General features: G+C 42.8%; 1 protein-coding gene and 1 long non-coding RNA gene across 28 annotated transcripts in view; one reads left to right on the top strand and one right to left on the bottom strand.

The window, feature by feature from the left end:
- The window catches only part of ANK2 (ankyrin 2), a 382,082-nt gene extending 375,147 nt beyond the window's left edge, over positions 1–6,935 (top strand). For 12 of the 27 annotated variants that reach the window (XM_069978468.1, XM_069978471.1, XM_069978473.1 and 9 more), the window contains one exon: positions 3,218–3,529. In XM_069978468.1, coding sequence (XP_069834569.1) covers positions 3,218–3,367 — 150 coding nt within the window. In that variant the 3' untranslated portion in view covers positions 3,368–3,529. Of the gene's footprint in view, positions 1–3,217; positions 3,541–6,829 lie in introns of those variants that run through there. The other 15 variants (XM_069978475.1, XM_069978474.1, XM_069978462.1 and 12 more) reach the window with 7 other exon arrangements.
- Positions 6,802–12,106, bottom strand: LOC138797811 (uncharacterized). Its single transcript, XR_011363998.1, has 2 exons — positions 11,972–12,106; positions 6,802–7,322 (listed from the first exon to the last, which is right to left on the bottom strand). It is a non-coding gene; the product is annotated as an uncharacterized lncRNA (long non-coding RNA).
- Positions 12,107–16,826: the final 4,720 nt, after the last annotated feature.

Below are 16,826 nucleotides of genomic sequence, written 5' to 3'. Positions count from 1 at the left end.
TGTCTGAACCCGAACTCTTGGCTGAAGAAGTCGAATGCAGCCCTAGGGAGTCATGGAAAACATGAGATACAGTCTATGGCCATGTTCACATGGAGTAAGAACAGTGGCCGTTGTTTGAACAACAGCCGTTGTTCGTAATTCGGGCACATTCAGGTGTGCCCGCAATCTAATTTACCATTGACCATTTACCATTGACCGGGAGCCATACTTTACACTGTGAGTACAGCCTATATTCCGCGGCCTTAGAAAATAGACCCGCTAATTATTTTCTGTGACCACAGTGAACAATGGCCATAGTGTATACAGAGTGTATACACTACAGCCGTTGTCCCGATCACTTCAATGAAACTGAACACAACGGCCGTTGTTGCAACCTGCAAAAAACGGCCGTTGTTTTACAAACAAATACAGTGTGTGAAGATGGCTTATAGCTGCATCCAACTTCTTCAGCCACCGGTATCAAATGCCGAGAGTTAGGGTTGGCATGAACCAGAATATACTGGAAGTTCACTCATCTCTAGTGACTAATCATTGGCCAGCTATTGCTTTGCCGATTGGTTACTAGTTTAACTTTTGCTCTTTTTTTATTTTTCCAAACTTTTATGATTTCCTTTTGTGTTTTCAAAATTCACAAGAAATTCAGCTCTGCTACATCTTTGACTAACAAACAACACAAGATCCCTGCAAAGTGTAGACGTGCACAGTAGTTAATATAGTCCACTTCCCCAATTCCCAGTGAATGTTGTCGCTTACAAACTAATTGAGTTTTCTCAATAAACTGGATGATGGAAGAGTTTGGAAAAAACGTAGTAAATCCTCATCTACAATCTGTTAATTAATCTAACAACATCCAGGGGGACACAGTGTTTGTAAACATGTTGGTATATGCAAATATCCCTCGGCTAAAGCGAGTGTCTAGAACATGATATTACAGAATTATAGTCCTCCAGGGATGTGGTGAATAACATTGGGAAGCTGGGGATTCCATGCAGAAACCTCACAGCAGAATAGTTTGGTAGCGATGAGAGCTGTGGGGTTTGTTTGTTTGTTTCTACAACATACAGATAGATTAGATACATGAGATAATGTGACCAAGAGAGATAGATAAAAAGCAAAATTTGCCGCACCTTTATGCCTCTGTTCACACTGTAGGTTGCACCCTGCATGTAGCTAATGTACAGACAAACAAAAAAGAGACAATGCAACAGCAACCTAAAGCTGCAAGTGCTTCCTGTACATACTCCCCCCAGCGTACACACAATCAAAACCTGCTTCAAAGATATAAAAAAATTAGGACCTTAGCAAATCATTTGATCAAACAGAGTGTACCATGTCACCACGTTAAAGTGTCCTCAGAGACATGGTCCCTACTCTAGTAAAAAAGAAGAAGGAAAGGAGGGAAGGGCGCTTCCTAGTGCAATATCTGGGTTACTAGATAGCAATAATGCACAAGATCGTCAATGTGCTCACCTTTTGAGGTTGTGCAATGATAGGCACAACACTATATCAGACGTGATATCAATACCGCAGCTTAGCCGAGGATCATCCACACAGCGTGTGGAGCAGATACATCGGGAAGAAGCAAGGTCCTTAAAAGACTATAGGGCCCACAAGCGATCCTTCAGACAGCATAGCGCAGGTATTAGAGCCAGTTGGTTAGTAAGCCATGTGCTGCTGGCTACCAATGGATGTGACTCACCAAGCCAGACCTGTAGGGACCATCTTCCCGATGGTCCCTACTCTAGCATTCTCACACTAGCAATGGCCTCTCCTGGGCTAACAATAACCCTACAGCTGGGCAGATAGGATCCAAATAATTTCTACTTGCATCTGTAGGTTGCTGTTGCACTTTTATTTTGTTTGTACTTTAGCCACATGCAGCATGCCACCTACAGTGTAAACAGAGGCATAGGGGTGCTGCCAGTTTTTCTTTTTTTTCCTGTTGTAGGGGGGGGGGGGTGAGGCTGCCTCTCCTATTTGCCCAGTTTTAGGCTTATTGTGATCTGTGCTCATATCCCACAGGCTGCCTACTCTGTGCAGAGGGGGGATACCGGCCGTGGACTGCCTGAAAGATGCCTGGAAACCATCGATACAGCCATAGCAGTATCCGTGTTTTTCAGGCATTTTACAGTTAGTCTTTTCTGGGCAACATTATTTAATGGCCTCGCCCCCCCCCCCTCCAGATTCTTCTATATGGCTGACACTTCCTTAAAGTGTAACTATCATTTATTTATTTTATTTTATTTTTTGCTGAAATCAGTACAAGCAATCTTAATAGATTCTGTAATAGGTTTCATTAGGCAAAAAAAGACTCTTTCTGTATTCAGAAAGCTGTTCCCCAGCTTACCCCCCTTACTTCCATTATCTGGCAAAGCAAAATGAAGACAGGTTTGCTGAGTCCACTGTAACCTATGGAGGGGGAGGGGCCAAGGGGGATGAGTGAGCAGGAAGAGGAGACAAGCAGCTGTACAGTTTGGAGATTGTCTGGGCCCATAAAACACTGGAGGGGGGGAAGGTAGGAAAACAGCTTTATAAGTACAGAAGGAAAATCTTTTGCTTAATAAAACCTATTACAGAGTTTCTTGTACTATTGATAGTTATTAATTTCTGAAAAATGACATTCAAATGACAGTTACACTTTAAATGTCTCTGTCCATTCATAGACGCTTCTTCACAACAAACTTGTCCACAAAGTCTCCGATAAATACAGACACCAGTCACACCCTCAAACCCCTAAAATGTAATCACTGGATGCTGCTCTTCTATGGTGCATGTCATTAGTGGGGCGGCCATTTTTTTTTTTTTCTTAAATAAACTGACATAACACATTCAAACCTGCACAGCAGTTACCGAGAGCATCGCAACCTAGTACAGAGAGCATAGATGAGGGCAGCCAACAGAGGTTGTAATGTAGCTAAAGAGCAGATAATTTTTGACTCCTCTTTGTATATATGATGCAGATCTCAAAATACCCTTCATGCTGTAATAAATAAGGCTGAACCATCTACTATATACTTGTAGATAATAGCGGAGTGGGCGGCTGCTGCTGGCAGATCAGAAGAACATTGCATAGTTATTTTTATGTCTAAGTGTTATGCGTGTGCACAGCTAAAATAATCTCGAGTGAATATCTCCGCTGTATTATTCATGGCTGAAAAAAAATAAACAACAAAACATATAAAGTCACTCAGCAGTGAGATCTCTCTCATATTTTTAGGCTTTAAGCTATGTGGGTGGAGAGGTTAACGTTCACCTGCCAGATTTAGTGGAATCAGAGATTACCAAAGAGGACGGATCTGTTATCAAAAGGTTTGGGCTGGCATGGCGTAGATGTGAACGGATTGCAGTGAAACTAACACACTTATAGTAGAAGCATCAGTGAGCAGACTGTTTTTTTTACTCACGTGTGGTTTTCTAACTAAATGGCGGGTGTATGTTCGGCATTGTAGTGTCTGGAGGTTTTGTTGGTAATGGGATGTACACATGTTTTAAATTGCAATTATTGCAACACATGAAAGGGGAACTATCAGCAGGTTAGACTAGCCCCCTATAGCGCCGAGGATGCTGAGGAGGAAGGTATGTGTCTTACCTTCCTGCTCGGTGCAGGTCCTGCACTGTTAGTTGCTGTAATCTTCAGCCGGGAGCACCATAAGGAGCACTGCCCCGACTCCACAGCATCATCTGGCCCCTCCACTCCATTGATTATGAATGGTGTGGGTGGTCCGGATAGTGCTGAGGAGGCCGAACAGTGCTCCTAATGGTCCTGCTGGACAAAGATTACAGCGACTAACAGCGCAGGACCGGCACCAAGCAGGAAGGTAACTCTTTTGGGTACATTTACATGCAGTTTCATATACATTCTTTAACTGCCAGTGGCACCCGGACGTATTGGGGATTCCAAGCGTTTCCGGCCACGGCTAACACCTGCTATTTACTGATAATTGAAGGTAGGACTTGCCACTGCATAAACAACAGGACCAGATTCCACCTTCACAGTAGCCACAGCTAGGAGCTTCACCTGTAAGAGCACCCTTTAAATCCATTTCTGGCTTTAGCTTCAATAGTTGCTATTTAAAACTTGTGTCGATACACCTTCATTCCTCCCAAATCCCTCCGCCCTTGTCTTGTTTGACCTATTTAGGGGAACATGACATATTGGGGAAATCTAGAGCAGTCATTCTACACCATGGCATAGTTTACTCAGCTTGAGCAATGCCCACCAGATACCTACCATCTAACCATCTAACCAGCATATGACATTTGAGTACATAAAAATTTTCCCAGTTAAAGGGGTACTCCGGCCCGGGGGTATTTTTAAGCTATGGCTGGGGAGGGGGTGGTTATGGACGGTGGAGGTCATTTACCTCCCCGGTTCCAGCACGGGGTCCCGGATCATGTTTAAAGCGTATCGGTCATTTTAGGTGACTTTTCAGCATAAGCTGTCCTATGTGTGTAAATATATCTGGCCGCTATTAATCTTGTATATGCCAGTTTTCAGCAGATATCTGTTCTGCAAGTCTGTCTTGTTTACCCGTCCGTCTCCCCTCCCACCTCATCATTAGGAACACCCCCAGGCAGGATTTACTTACTTAGTACAGCCGGCCGGCTCTGTGTGCAGCACAGTCATTGCGCTGCGGGCAAGATCTGCACCTGCTCATAGTGGGTTTAGGTTGGATTTTATCTGTCAAGACTAAAGGCCCTATGACACAAAGCGATAATCAGACGTATTTGGCCGATTATCGGCCATTACAGACGATAATCACTTTGCTGCTGTCACCCCGTGCCATAGGAGCGTTGGCAGCAGACCAGCGCTATCTCCTATGGGGCACCCCACTGTCCCCCCCACACTTACCCACTCGCTGTCGGCATGTGTAATAGCACAGGCAGGGAGCAGGAAACAAGGAGTAAGCGAGCGCTGACCTGACAGGTTGGCACTAGAGATGATCGAACATGTCGAACCTTCCGCATTTGATTCCCGATGCCTTCTCGGTCCTTGGGGAAGGAGGAGACAGCCCGGGTACCGCCTATTACGTAGGCTGTGTCCCGGAATTCCAGGCGGTACCCAGGCTGTTTCCTCCTTCCCCACGGACCGGGAATCATCCGGAAAGACATCGGGAATCAAATGCGGAAGGTCCGGCAAGGTTCGAGTTCTATAGAACCTAAGATTTTCCGCGGTTCGATCATCTCTAGTCGCCACTCACTTGCTTCCAGAGATCGCCCCATGTAATAGGGGTTTAGGCCCAGATCACAGCTCGTGTTTTTAATGAAAAATTCTTTATTTAATAAACAAATTTTCCACCGACCTCTCACAGCTCGTGTTTTATGTCTTAAAGAGCTCTGGTAAAAATGAAACCAGAGCTGTGATTGTTTTTTTTGGGGGGGAAACAGACACCTTAGGTTTCCCAGGCCTATATGATCAATTGCAGAGAATATATGGACCAATGTTATTTGGCAGCCCATAAAATGCTGTAGCCAAGTTACCGTCATTCAGTTCTTCAAAAAGGAACTCAATGGAAATCCTACTTAAAATTCATTGGTAAAGCACGCTTCATAGCCGCCATCTGGAACAGCACTCGGGCTCATGTAGTAAACTCTGGAGAGAACAACTTATTGGTTTATTAATTACCACTCTAAGCAGACAGTTCTTAGATGCGGCCATGGATCTGTGAGTGCACGAGCCACATCTCATAGAAATCACAAAGAATACAACATAGAATCTAGTGGTGGAGCTTACCATCACTCTTTTAAAGGGGTTGTTCACCAAATTGCTTTTTTTTCTTTCATATCAACTGGTGCCAGAACGTACCAGAGATTTGTAATTTACAAAAAAAGTCTTCCAGTACTTATCAGCTGCTGTATTTCCTACAGGAAGTGGTAGTCTTTCCAGTCAGGAGAGCAGGAGGGGTTTTCTATGGGGATTTGCTACTGCTCTGGACAGTTCCTGACATGGACAGAGGTGGCAGCAGAGAGCGCTGTGTAAGGGGCCTATTCCACGGAGCGATAATCTGCTGAATCGGCCCGATTTGGCTGATTATCGCTCTGTGTAATAAATACAACGATCAGCCGATGACAACGATCATCGGCTGATCGTTGATATAGGTTTGAACCTATAATTGTCGGGCGCCAACCGCGCATCGCTACGTGTAAAAGCGGCTGGCGACTGACGATTTACATTACCTACCCAGGCTGCAGGGCTCATCTTGTGGTCTTCTTCTCTCCGGGTCCCACGCACTCCAGCTTCAGAGTGGCCTGTCTCAGCTGACAGGCCGCTCAGCCAATCACAGGCCAGGACTGCCGCGGCCAGCAGCCTGGAACGCGCGGAAACCGGGGAGAAGAAGACCGCAAGTGGAGCTGGATAGGTAATGTATAAAGTTTAAGCAAGGGCTGCAAGGACATCGGTAACAGTGTCCCTGCAGCCCTTGTTAAACGATTATCGGGCCGTGGAATAGGCCCAGTAAACGAGCGCCAATCTAGCAGATCAGTGCTCGTTTACAGTTATTATCGGGCCCCCATTGGCCCGTGTAAGACTGGGAAGAATACACCACTTCCTGCAGGACATACAGCAGTTAATAAGTACTGGAAGGCTTGAGATATACTTTTAAATAGAGGTAAATTACAAATCTATATAACTTTCTGAAACCAGTTGATTTGAAAGAATAATTTTTTGCCGTACCTCTTTAAGAACCACTATAATACAATGTGTTGCGACCCACTGTACAACTTCCAAACTACTTACGGTAAGAAAATCCTTGCTGACATCTCCAGCGGAACGAGGACTCTCACTGTAAAGAAAATGTGACATATAATCAATGTGTTTTATGTCCCGCAGAACAATGATGAATAAAGCCAGCACACAGAAGAGGACTGTGGTGAAGGACCAGCATGGGAAACAGGTTTTCTTTGAGCAGCTGGAGGATGTTCCTGAAGAGCTACAGAAGGACGACCTCCAGACTGACCTTCAGCAACTTCTTAACCGCTTCTGTGGAGAGGACTGGGAGAACAAGGCCAAATGAGAGGCCGCTGCTCCATCCTTACAACACATATCCGTAGTCAGTATGCAAAAAGACACATTCTAGTTCATGCACAAAGGCCATGGGTACCATGCGCACTGGGTAACACTGACACTCCTGTTCTGCAAATGTCATAAACAAAATGATCCGTTTCGTTTGTTTGTGTAAATGCAAAAGATAAGATTTGTGACCAAAGATAGCATCCTTTCCTTTCCGATGGTATATCCATAGATCCTCTTTTTAGTTGGAGATGAATTCCGTATCCTTTTTCCCCCTACATGTCAGCTCCGTCCACAGGCCTCTTCATAGTGTCTGCAAAAAAAAAGGGAATGGACCATACCATATGATTTACACAGAGTGATTGTGCTCCGATGCTACTTTAGGCCTTGGTTAGACTTTGCTTATTGGAAGGCAAAGTAGTTCGCGAAAGACACTTTACAATGCTTTGTGAATTTAGAACAGGATTCCAAGCATCAATACCGTTCCAGGTTATTCTAGATCACTGGATCTAAGATGGAAGGAAATAACCAAATACAATAACCAAGCTGCTGCTTATAAAAAGAGGCAGGAAAACAAAAAATTCCAATATTGTCCGCGCCTACCCTACTAAAGACCCGTGCTCACGTCCATCACGCTATAGCAGACCACCCAGTCCTATATAACTAGCGGGAATGGCTGCTGATGGTAGCACTGTAAATACTGTCAATGGGAGAGAGAAAACTAATAATAAATAAGTCACCTTGTTTATCAGGATTTCCTATGGCACATGCATGTGGCATTAAAAAAAAAAAGCAAAAAAGCAAAAAAAAAAGAGAGAATAAACTCCTGTAATCATGTGTGGAACTTGTTTAACCCTCTTAGCACTGAGCGAGCAGTTTTCACAAACGTGTCCTCTTCTATTTCTGTATTTTTATTTTTATGTCAGAAGCTAAAAAAGACACGACGCAGGTTTATTTCAGTTCTATTTTTTATGTTTTTACGTCGGGGACTCGATCCTCGGAAATGATTCTAGCCTTTATGCACTTTTTTTGTTTTTTAAAAAAGAAAAAAAAAAAAGAAGGGATTATAAAAGAAATCGGAAATATTTTTTTGTCTTCTGTACCTTTTATTCTTCTCGTGGTTTAACTATGTAGCCTTTTAACGTACAAATATATATATATGAATACCTATAAGCACTATACATTTTAAAAACCCATTTATTTAATGTAAGTATAGATCGGGAATCGGGGGGAAAAAAATAAAGAACAAAACATTGCGGTGAAGTAGAACACGTTAATTTATAAAAACGGGAAAAAAATAAATAAAAAAAATAATAATTAGGCCTTGTCTTCATGATTTGGGGGGTAGGGGGTGGAGACCCACCGAGAGAGATGAATGTCAGCTGTAAATTACTAGGGTTTCAATCAATCCCGTAACAATCCTATGGGGTCCTTGGGTTTATTTAATGAAAATGACCTACTGTGTAGCTTCATTTCTTTCTGGCAGCAGCAACATTGCGGAACGACTTTCTCAGCAGGAAAGTCGGGTCACTTACCATGAAGTCTGGATGGGAGTCTTGCAGCTATTGTCATTTAGGGCTATCATGTCCATTGTGTGACAAGGTCTGAAGAAACAAACCCGGTTGTGCTATTTGCAGTGCAGATGATGTCTGTGTAGCAGCATAAATTGTTCCTCACTTTATACGTTCTGGTTCCTTTTTTTTTATTATTATTTCTGCTCTGTTATAAAACAAAGTTTTACTACTGTGAGAAGTGGCATTTAAGTTGATGATTCAGCATCTTGTTCCCATGGTGATAACACTAATTTAATATATCTACGAGGGCATGTCTTAGTTAAAAATGGCAAAAATAAATCACACTAACAATACATAGCTGCAACGTGTACAATGGCTGATTTAATTAAATAAAGTGTTCAATGTACAAATAGCTGCTTGTTTCTTCTCTGGTGACCGGGAGCGCGGAGCAACAGTGGGGAATAGAGACGAGCAAATCTATGAGTGGAGGGCACACACAGGATTCTGCTCATCAGGCTGTGGGCTGTGACGCTCCTCCCCAGGTGCTGGAAAAGATTAATCCAGTCCTGGGAAACTGGGAGAAGTTTCCCAGGAGTGGATCCATCTTTTCCCAGCACTTGGGGAGGAGCGGCACAGAGCAGAGCACACTTCAAAGCCCGATGAGCAGAATCCCTATTGGAACAAAGCCCTCCACTTCCTTCCTACTGTAGATTCACTCATCTCTAATAGGGAATGAGTATTATGCATGATATTGATGTATTATGGTGAAAATGAAAGTTGTGCATTCAATGTAAACTTTAAAGGGAACCTGTCACCCCCCGTGCCGGGGTGACAGGCTCCCGACCTCCCGCTACAGCCCCCTATAGCCCCCTATGCAGCCCGAGAGATGAGTCAACGCTCATAGAGAATGACGGAGCGCTGGACTCTCCAATGCTCATAGAGAATGACGGACTCATCTCTCAGCGCGCGCGCGCCGGGCTGCGGCGGCTGAGATCTCAGTGACCCGACCGGATCCAGAAGCGGTACCCGGCGGGATCAGGTGAGTATAGGGGGCTGTAGCGGGGGGTTGGGAGCCTGTCACCCCGGCACGGGGGGTGACAGGTTCCCTTTAAAAATGTATATATTTCAAATGTGAAAGTAAGCATTCACCTATGCCAGGCATGTCCAAAGTCCGTCCGGAGGGCCATTTGCGGCCCGCGTTCCGAACTTTTACGGCCCCCCAGGTATCCAGCTTGCTATTATCTGCCTGTGTTATAAAGCATATAGCATGTAGCATGTAAAATGGTCGGCCCTCGCACATGTTCACTTCATCAAATTTGGCACTCTTCGAAAAAAGTTTGGACATGCCTGACCTATGCTATAGGGAGAAGGACCTGATCACATGACCTGAAGGTCCTCAACCTTACAGTGTGGAGATCAGCTGACAGAGAGGAAGAGGGAGAAGACTGATCTGTAAGTGCTGTGTGTCAGTGTCAGAGAGTGTCACTCAGTCTGTGTCAGTCAATGTCAGTCAGTGTGTCAGTCAGTGTCCAGGCAGTCAGTCTTTCAGTCAGTCAGTGTCTGTGTCAATAATGTGTGTTTGTGTATGTTAGTGGTGCCTCAAGTGATTGTGCATAGTGTGTGGATGATGGGTGCATAGTGAATGGATGAGGGGCCCGCTGAGGCTCTGTCACCTGAGGGCCCGCAAACACATGGAGCCGACCTGGTTGGCAGCCTCATCAACTCAAAAACATTGCAGATACTGTATGTGTGAAGAAACAAGAAGTCATGAATTTGCAAAAATTGGGGGGGGGGGGGGGGGGGGGGGGTACTTAAACTGGCATTTCATATGCTGTTCCCGCCGGTGCACTATCACGCTGCATTTGAGATGCATGTCTTTTGATAATTCCAGGTGCATCTTATGGTGCATTTACACAGAGATTTATCTGACCAGTTTTGGAAGCCAAAACCAGGAATGGATTTGAAAAGAGGAGAAATCTCAGTCTTTTCTTTATGGCCTGTTCTCTGTTTATAGTCTGTACCTGGTTTTGGCTTCAAAAATCTGTCAGATAAATCTGTCTGTGTAATCGCACCATTAGTAACATGTGCAACGGCAACTCTATGCCAACTCTAAGCTAGCAGGTGTACATTGTAATCCATTGGCCATGAGCTAAGCCCGACCCACCTGGCAAGTGCATTACAGAATGGCACAAAGTCACAGAATGTTTGTGCCAAAATTTGCCACCATTTGCTGTTCTGTACCAGGCACAGACTTTGATAAATTTCCCACTATTGATTATTATATCATCCAAATTGTCACTGTTCTGTGGTTAGGAGATGTTTGCAGTGTCAGTGTTCGTTTAGACAAGATTTCTGTGGCTTATGAGCGACACGTGGCCCCTGACCCCTGCTCAGTGTGTACCTTATATCAGTTACATCAGTATGACCTCCAGCTTCTGGGCCGATGGCGTCATAATGATGATGTTTCATGATCTGTTGGTGATTCAAATATCCATGAATGATGTCACAATGTGTGCCGTCTATAAAGAGTTCTTAGAGGGTAACTGGTCATATCAGGATGGATACAGGTAACATTACAATTATTAAAAAAACACAAAATCTGGAAAGGTGGAATATAAGAGTTTTCATAAACTTGAAGCACATTGGTTCCCATATATGAACAAATACTTACGGAGAATGGAGGAACAGATGGATACAGGGGAGTTTTTATAAATTTGGTGCATACTGATTCCCATATGTAACAAAGGATTATTGGACAATGCGTTGATCCATGTAATAGGCCCCGAACGTCAGGATGTCTAATATGGTCTTTACATTACAAACCCTGCACTACCACAATATTCTAATGGGTCAGAGAAAAGATGAAGGTTTATGGAAAGGGAGGGAATCAAAGACCTGAAGCTCCGAATGACAGAACCCAAGAGGTTAGTCCTCTTCTTCCTCAACATCTGGACTGTCCATAATAACCTTGCCAAGCAAGAAAGTGCCCATAGAACAGTTTATAGGGTGATGCCCTGGGCTTCTTCTGGTAACAGAGTAATTGAGTTCATATTCCAGGGCCTGGATAAATGGACACGGCCAAAAGAGGGTTACTATTATTAAGTGAATGGGGGACTTGGGTAGTACCTGGTGTTGCTACAGTAAGTCTAGGGGTATATAAAATTCTTAGGGGAAGGCCCTTCTAAATAGAGATGATCGAACATTGGAAAATCTTAGGTTCGATCGAACTCGAACCTTGTCGATCCTTCAGCAATTGATTCCCGGTCCAGGCTTTCTCCTCCTTCCCCACGGACCGGGAAGGCATCGGGAATCAAATGCGGAAGGTTCGGCAAGGTTCGAGTTCGATCGAACCTAAGATTTTCCGATGTTCGATCATCTCTTCTCCTAAATAACCATCTATGCCAAGCCTTTCTGCCAGGTAGAGCCACATATTTACGCACAGTCTCACCTGTAGCCCTTGAATAGACTCCAATGAATCCTTTGCTCGGAGTAGCTTGTAGTCTTTGGTTTTTACAAGTCAGACTTGAGTTTCCCCAGCTGGTATTTCCTCACAAACTTGAGAACTTCCTGGTAGTACCAAGGGGGATTCCTATTAGAAAAAGCGATTTTAAACGATTAACAATAAACAATCACGAATTAGATCATTTATCGTTAACCTGAAATTGTTCACCAAATTACACAGAACAATAGTCGTTAGTTACAATCGTTACAATGATCATCACTACCATTTGTACTCCATCTGATCCCAATAAGGAACAATGCGGAATTACACTGAACGATTAGTGAATGAATGCGGAATTTCAGCGAACGATTAACGATAATTTTAGGGTCAGATCTAAATCAACGACACACTAACGATTTTTTGATCGTTGCCTGCAATTACACAGGACGATTATCGTTCAAATTCTAATGATATAACGATTTTCCACACGATAATTGTCCCATGTAATAGAGCCCTAAGGGTCGGAGTTTCCCCCGCTTTTTTCCACTCCCAGCATTTTCCAGAGAGACGGAAGACAGAAGGGAGACATGGACCGACCCGCTGAGCCTTCTTCTTATGTCATTGGGGTCGTGCGAACGGAGTCAAACACATAGATGGCCTGCAGCAAAGTGGACTGTAGAAGCTCTGACCGATATCTGATAATCCAGGAGGAGGATTATATTTCATTCGACCTGTAGAAAGACCAGCTTGATCCCTGTTCCTGAATAGTAATCTTAGTGATGATCGTTAAAGGAGAAGTCCGGCAATTTTTTTTTTTTTATTAAAGTACTGTATTGCCCTCCCACCTCCCCCCCTTAAAGTTATACAAATCACCAATAACATGGGGATGTCACTTCCTGGATAGAATGGTGATGTCACTTCCTGAATAAAATGGTGATGTCACTTTCTAGATAAAATGGTGATGTCACTTCCTGGATAACATGGTGATGTCACTTCCTGGATAGAATGGTAATGTTACTTCCTGAATATAATGGTGATGTCACTTTCATGATAAAATGGTGATGTCACTTCCTGGATAACATGGTGATGTCACTTCCTGGATAGAATGGTGATGTCACTTCCTGGATAAAATGGTGATGTCTCGACCCGACTCCCAGAGCTGTGCGGGCTGTGGCTGCTGGAGAGGATGATGGCAGGGGGACACTGAGGGACACAGGGCACTGGAGGGACACTGAGCATCCCTCTGCCATCATCCTCTCCAGCAGCCACAGCCCGCACAGCTCTGGGAGTCGGGTCGTGACATCACCATGTTATCCAGGAAGTGACATCACTATATTATCCAGGAAGTGACATCACCATGTTATCCAGGAAGTGAAGCCTTGATGCAGTAGTAAGTGCAGAGATAAAAAAACAACTTTATAAGCATTTCCTGTAATAAGTGTATATTGGGGATTTGTATAACTTTTGGGAGGGCAATACAATACTTTGATAAAAAAATTTTGTCGGACTTCTCCTTTAAGGAGGCATGAACTGGTTGATTCCTAATAAATGTACAGAGTTTTGCATGGCTGTCTCTTGTGACCCAGTTTACATGCAAGGTGTAACATTCCAGCAACTGCTTTTTTTTTTTTTTTGTAACGATAAATTATTAGGTTTGCAGGGAACTTTGAGAGCACAATTTGTCATTTTTAATTTACTTCTGTTTAAAAGTCTTCCCCTACTTATCATCTGCTGTATATCCTGCAGGAAGTGGTGGATTTTTTAAAAATCTGACACAGTGCTCTCTGCTGCCATCTCTGTCCGAGACTGGATCTGTCCAGAGCAGCAGCAAATCCCCATAGAAAACCTCTCCTTCTCTGATCAGTTCTTGTGTCTGACAGAGGTGGCAGCAGAGAGCGCTGTGTCAGACTGAAAAAAATACACCACTTACTGCAGGATATACAGCAGCTGATAAGTACTGGAAGAGTGGAGTAGAAGTAAATTAACTTTCTGAAACCAGTTGATTTGAAGGATTAAGATTTTTACAGGAGTACCCCTTTAAGTGAATCTCCAATTTGGCGGCACTTGAAAGAAAATATCATACAATACCAGCAATCTGCTTATATAATATGTGTCTAGCCATGGTAATAATTCACTATAATAAATCTGCAGGGCGTTCCAGGCTCCTGGCTGCTTCTAACACCATCATCAGAATACACAGGCATTGAGAATGAAGCATGTTTGTGTATGGAAATAAACATTTATGGGATATTGATGTACAACCAGCGCATCCAATTCTGTGTGTGCTGCATCGTAAACTTAACGTCTTACTGATCTGGATTTGTTCCTCCCGCTTGTTTATTTATCTGATTGCCTTTATTCCTCGAGGATTCGTGTGCACAGTCCCAGCTTTATTTACACAACATTTTACTTTCCACTGAGAATTTCCCTTCTAGAACTAGGTCATATAAGAGCCAGGAGAGTAACAGGGAATGCCTTCCCCATTAACGTCCATACATAATAGAATCATAAGTTACTTAAAGGGGTACTCTTTTTCTTTCAAATCAACTGGTTTCAGAAAGTTATATAGATTTGTAGTTTACTTCTATTTAAAACTGTTGTCTTCCAGTACTTATCAGCTGCTGTATGTCCTGCAGGAAGTGGTGTTTTCTTTCCAGTCTGACACAGTGCTCTCTGCTGCCACCCCTGTCCATGTCAGAAACTGTCCAGAGCAGCAGCAAATCCCTATAGAAAAACTCTCCTGCTCTGGACAGATCCTGTCTTGGACAGAGGTGGCAGCAGAGAGCACTGTGTCAGACTGGAGAGAATACACCATTTCCTGCAGAACATACAGCAGCTGATAAGTACTGAAAGACTGGAGATCTTTAAACAGAAGTAAATTCCAAACCTATGTAACTTTCTGAAACCAGTTGATTTGAAAAAAAAAAAAAAAAAAAGATTTTTGCCTAAGTACCCCTTTAAACTGCACGATCAATTTAAGAGGTTGCCATAAAAAGGAACAAATTTACTTATACGGTTTATTCATGTGACCAAAGAACCTCATCTTATTTTAGCAAATTTACTTATACGTGAATATTATTTATTTATTACTTATTATTACTTATTATTATATTATACTTATACTTACTTATTATTACTTATTATTATATTATTTATTTATTACTTATACGTGAATATTATTTATTATTATTTATTATTTAATTATACCGCAAATTTACTTATACGGTTTATTCATGTGACCAAAGAACCTCATCTTATTTTAGCAGCAATAGATTAGTGTATAATATTTGGATGCGGGGTCCATAATTGTTTCTCCTCCTTTGTGGTGCGCACGTATTTATATACAATGTTGTTATATGTTTTATATATAATATGTTGCCACTACTCATCCAACAACAACAAAAAAAATCCTTCATACAACTATGTTGATGGCAAACTAAAAGATTTATGACTTTCACAATGTGGAACCCCTTAAGGATGTGGCCTATTTTGGACTACAGACCCATTTTTCATGTTACTCGTGGTAATAACTTTGAAATGTTTTTACTTATCCAAATTATTCTATGATTTTTTTTTCCCCTTTTCTGTGAGATTTTGGTGGTAATTTCTTTAATACTTTCTTTCTTTATTTACTTACTTATTTTTAGAATTTTTTCTTTTTTTACTATTTTAAAACTGAAAATTTTATGACAAGAACAATTTTTTTGTTTTGTTTTAAACTTGATTAGACAACCTCTATTACTTATTCAGATCAGGGAAGACATATAGGGGACACTTCTATACCAGGAGCTGGTATAGAATATAAGGCAGCAAAGTCTGAGATTGGAAGACACTTTTTTGTGGGCCTTAACCAGATGGAGAAGAAAATCTGATACATCTGGCAATTTACATGTGACTTAACATTAATATTTATTCTGAGGTATTGTCCGACTTTGCTCAAGAGAACACTGCTCAGATCCTCTTTTTTTTTTGGGGGGGGGGGGGGGGGGGGGGCTGCAAACTGAACTTTTGCACCAGGGTCCATGAGCCCTTAGCTACAGGGGAGTACCACTGTAGTGGGCAGTAATGGGGGGGGGGGGATAGGTAATATGGGAAATGCTACCTACCTGTACAGAAAGGCATAACTGTAATATAAATGCACAGAGAAACCTAGCTACTATATGGGGGCAGAGCAGAGAGTAGCCTAACTAGTATCTAGAGCAGGGATGGGGAACCTTCGGCCCTCCAGCTGTTTCAAAACTACTATTCCCATCATGCCTTTGGCTGTCCAGTCTTGATGGGAATTGTAGTTTTGTAGAGGGCCGAAGGTTCCCCATCCCTGCTCTAGATACTAGTTAGGCTACTCTCTGCTCTGCCCCCATATAGTAGTTAGGCATAACCGTAATATAGATGCACAGAGAAACCTAACTACTATATGCGGGCAGAGCAGAGAGTAGCCTAACTAGTATCTAGAGCAGGGATGGGGAACCTTCGGCCCTCTACAAAACTACAATTCCCATCAAGACTGGACAGCCAAAGGCATGATGGGAATAGTAGTTTTGAAACAGCTGGAGGGCCAAAGGTTCCCCATCCCTGCTATAGAGAGACAGAGTGATTTTACTGTTACATGAGTGCACAGAGATGAAAAGTTTGCTATGGGACCCGTCACCCAAACATTTCTATTTATGTTCCTGCTTAGCTACCCTTATTATTTGCCAATAGTTCATAGGAAACAAAATGTGATATTATTCTACAATCTCTAATGGATGTACATGGATCATGATGTGAAATATGTGATAATTCATCTTAATGGAGCTTAATAACTTGTATTATTGGGAAGCTAGCTTTACTCACTGCTGCCAGCAGGGGGCAGCATAGCTCA

Source organism: Dendropsophus ebraccatus, chromosome 7 (genome assembly GCF_027789765.1).
Source record: "Dendropsophus ebraccatus isolate aDenEbr1 chromosome 7, aDenEbr1.pat, whole genome shotgun sequence".
Taxonomy (NCBI): Eukaryota; Metazoa; Chordata; class Amphibia; order Anura; family Hylidae; genus Dendropsophus; species Dendropsophus ebraccatus.
Note: the sequence above shows the minus strand (reverse complement) of the source record. Positions and strands in the feature narration are given on the sequence as shown.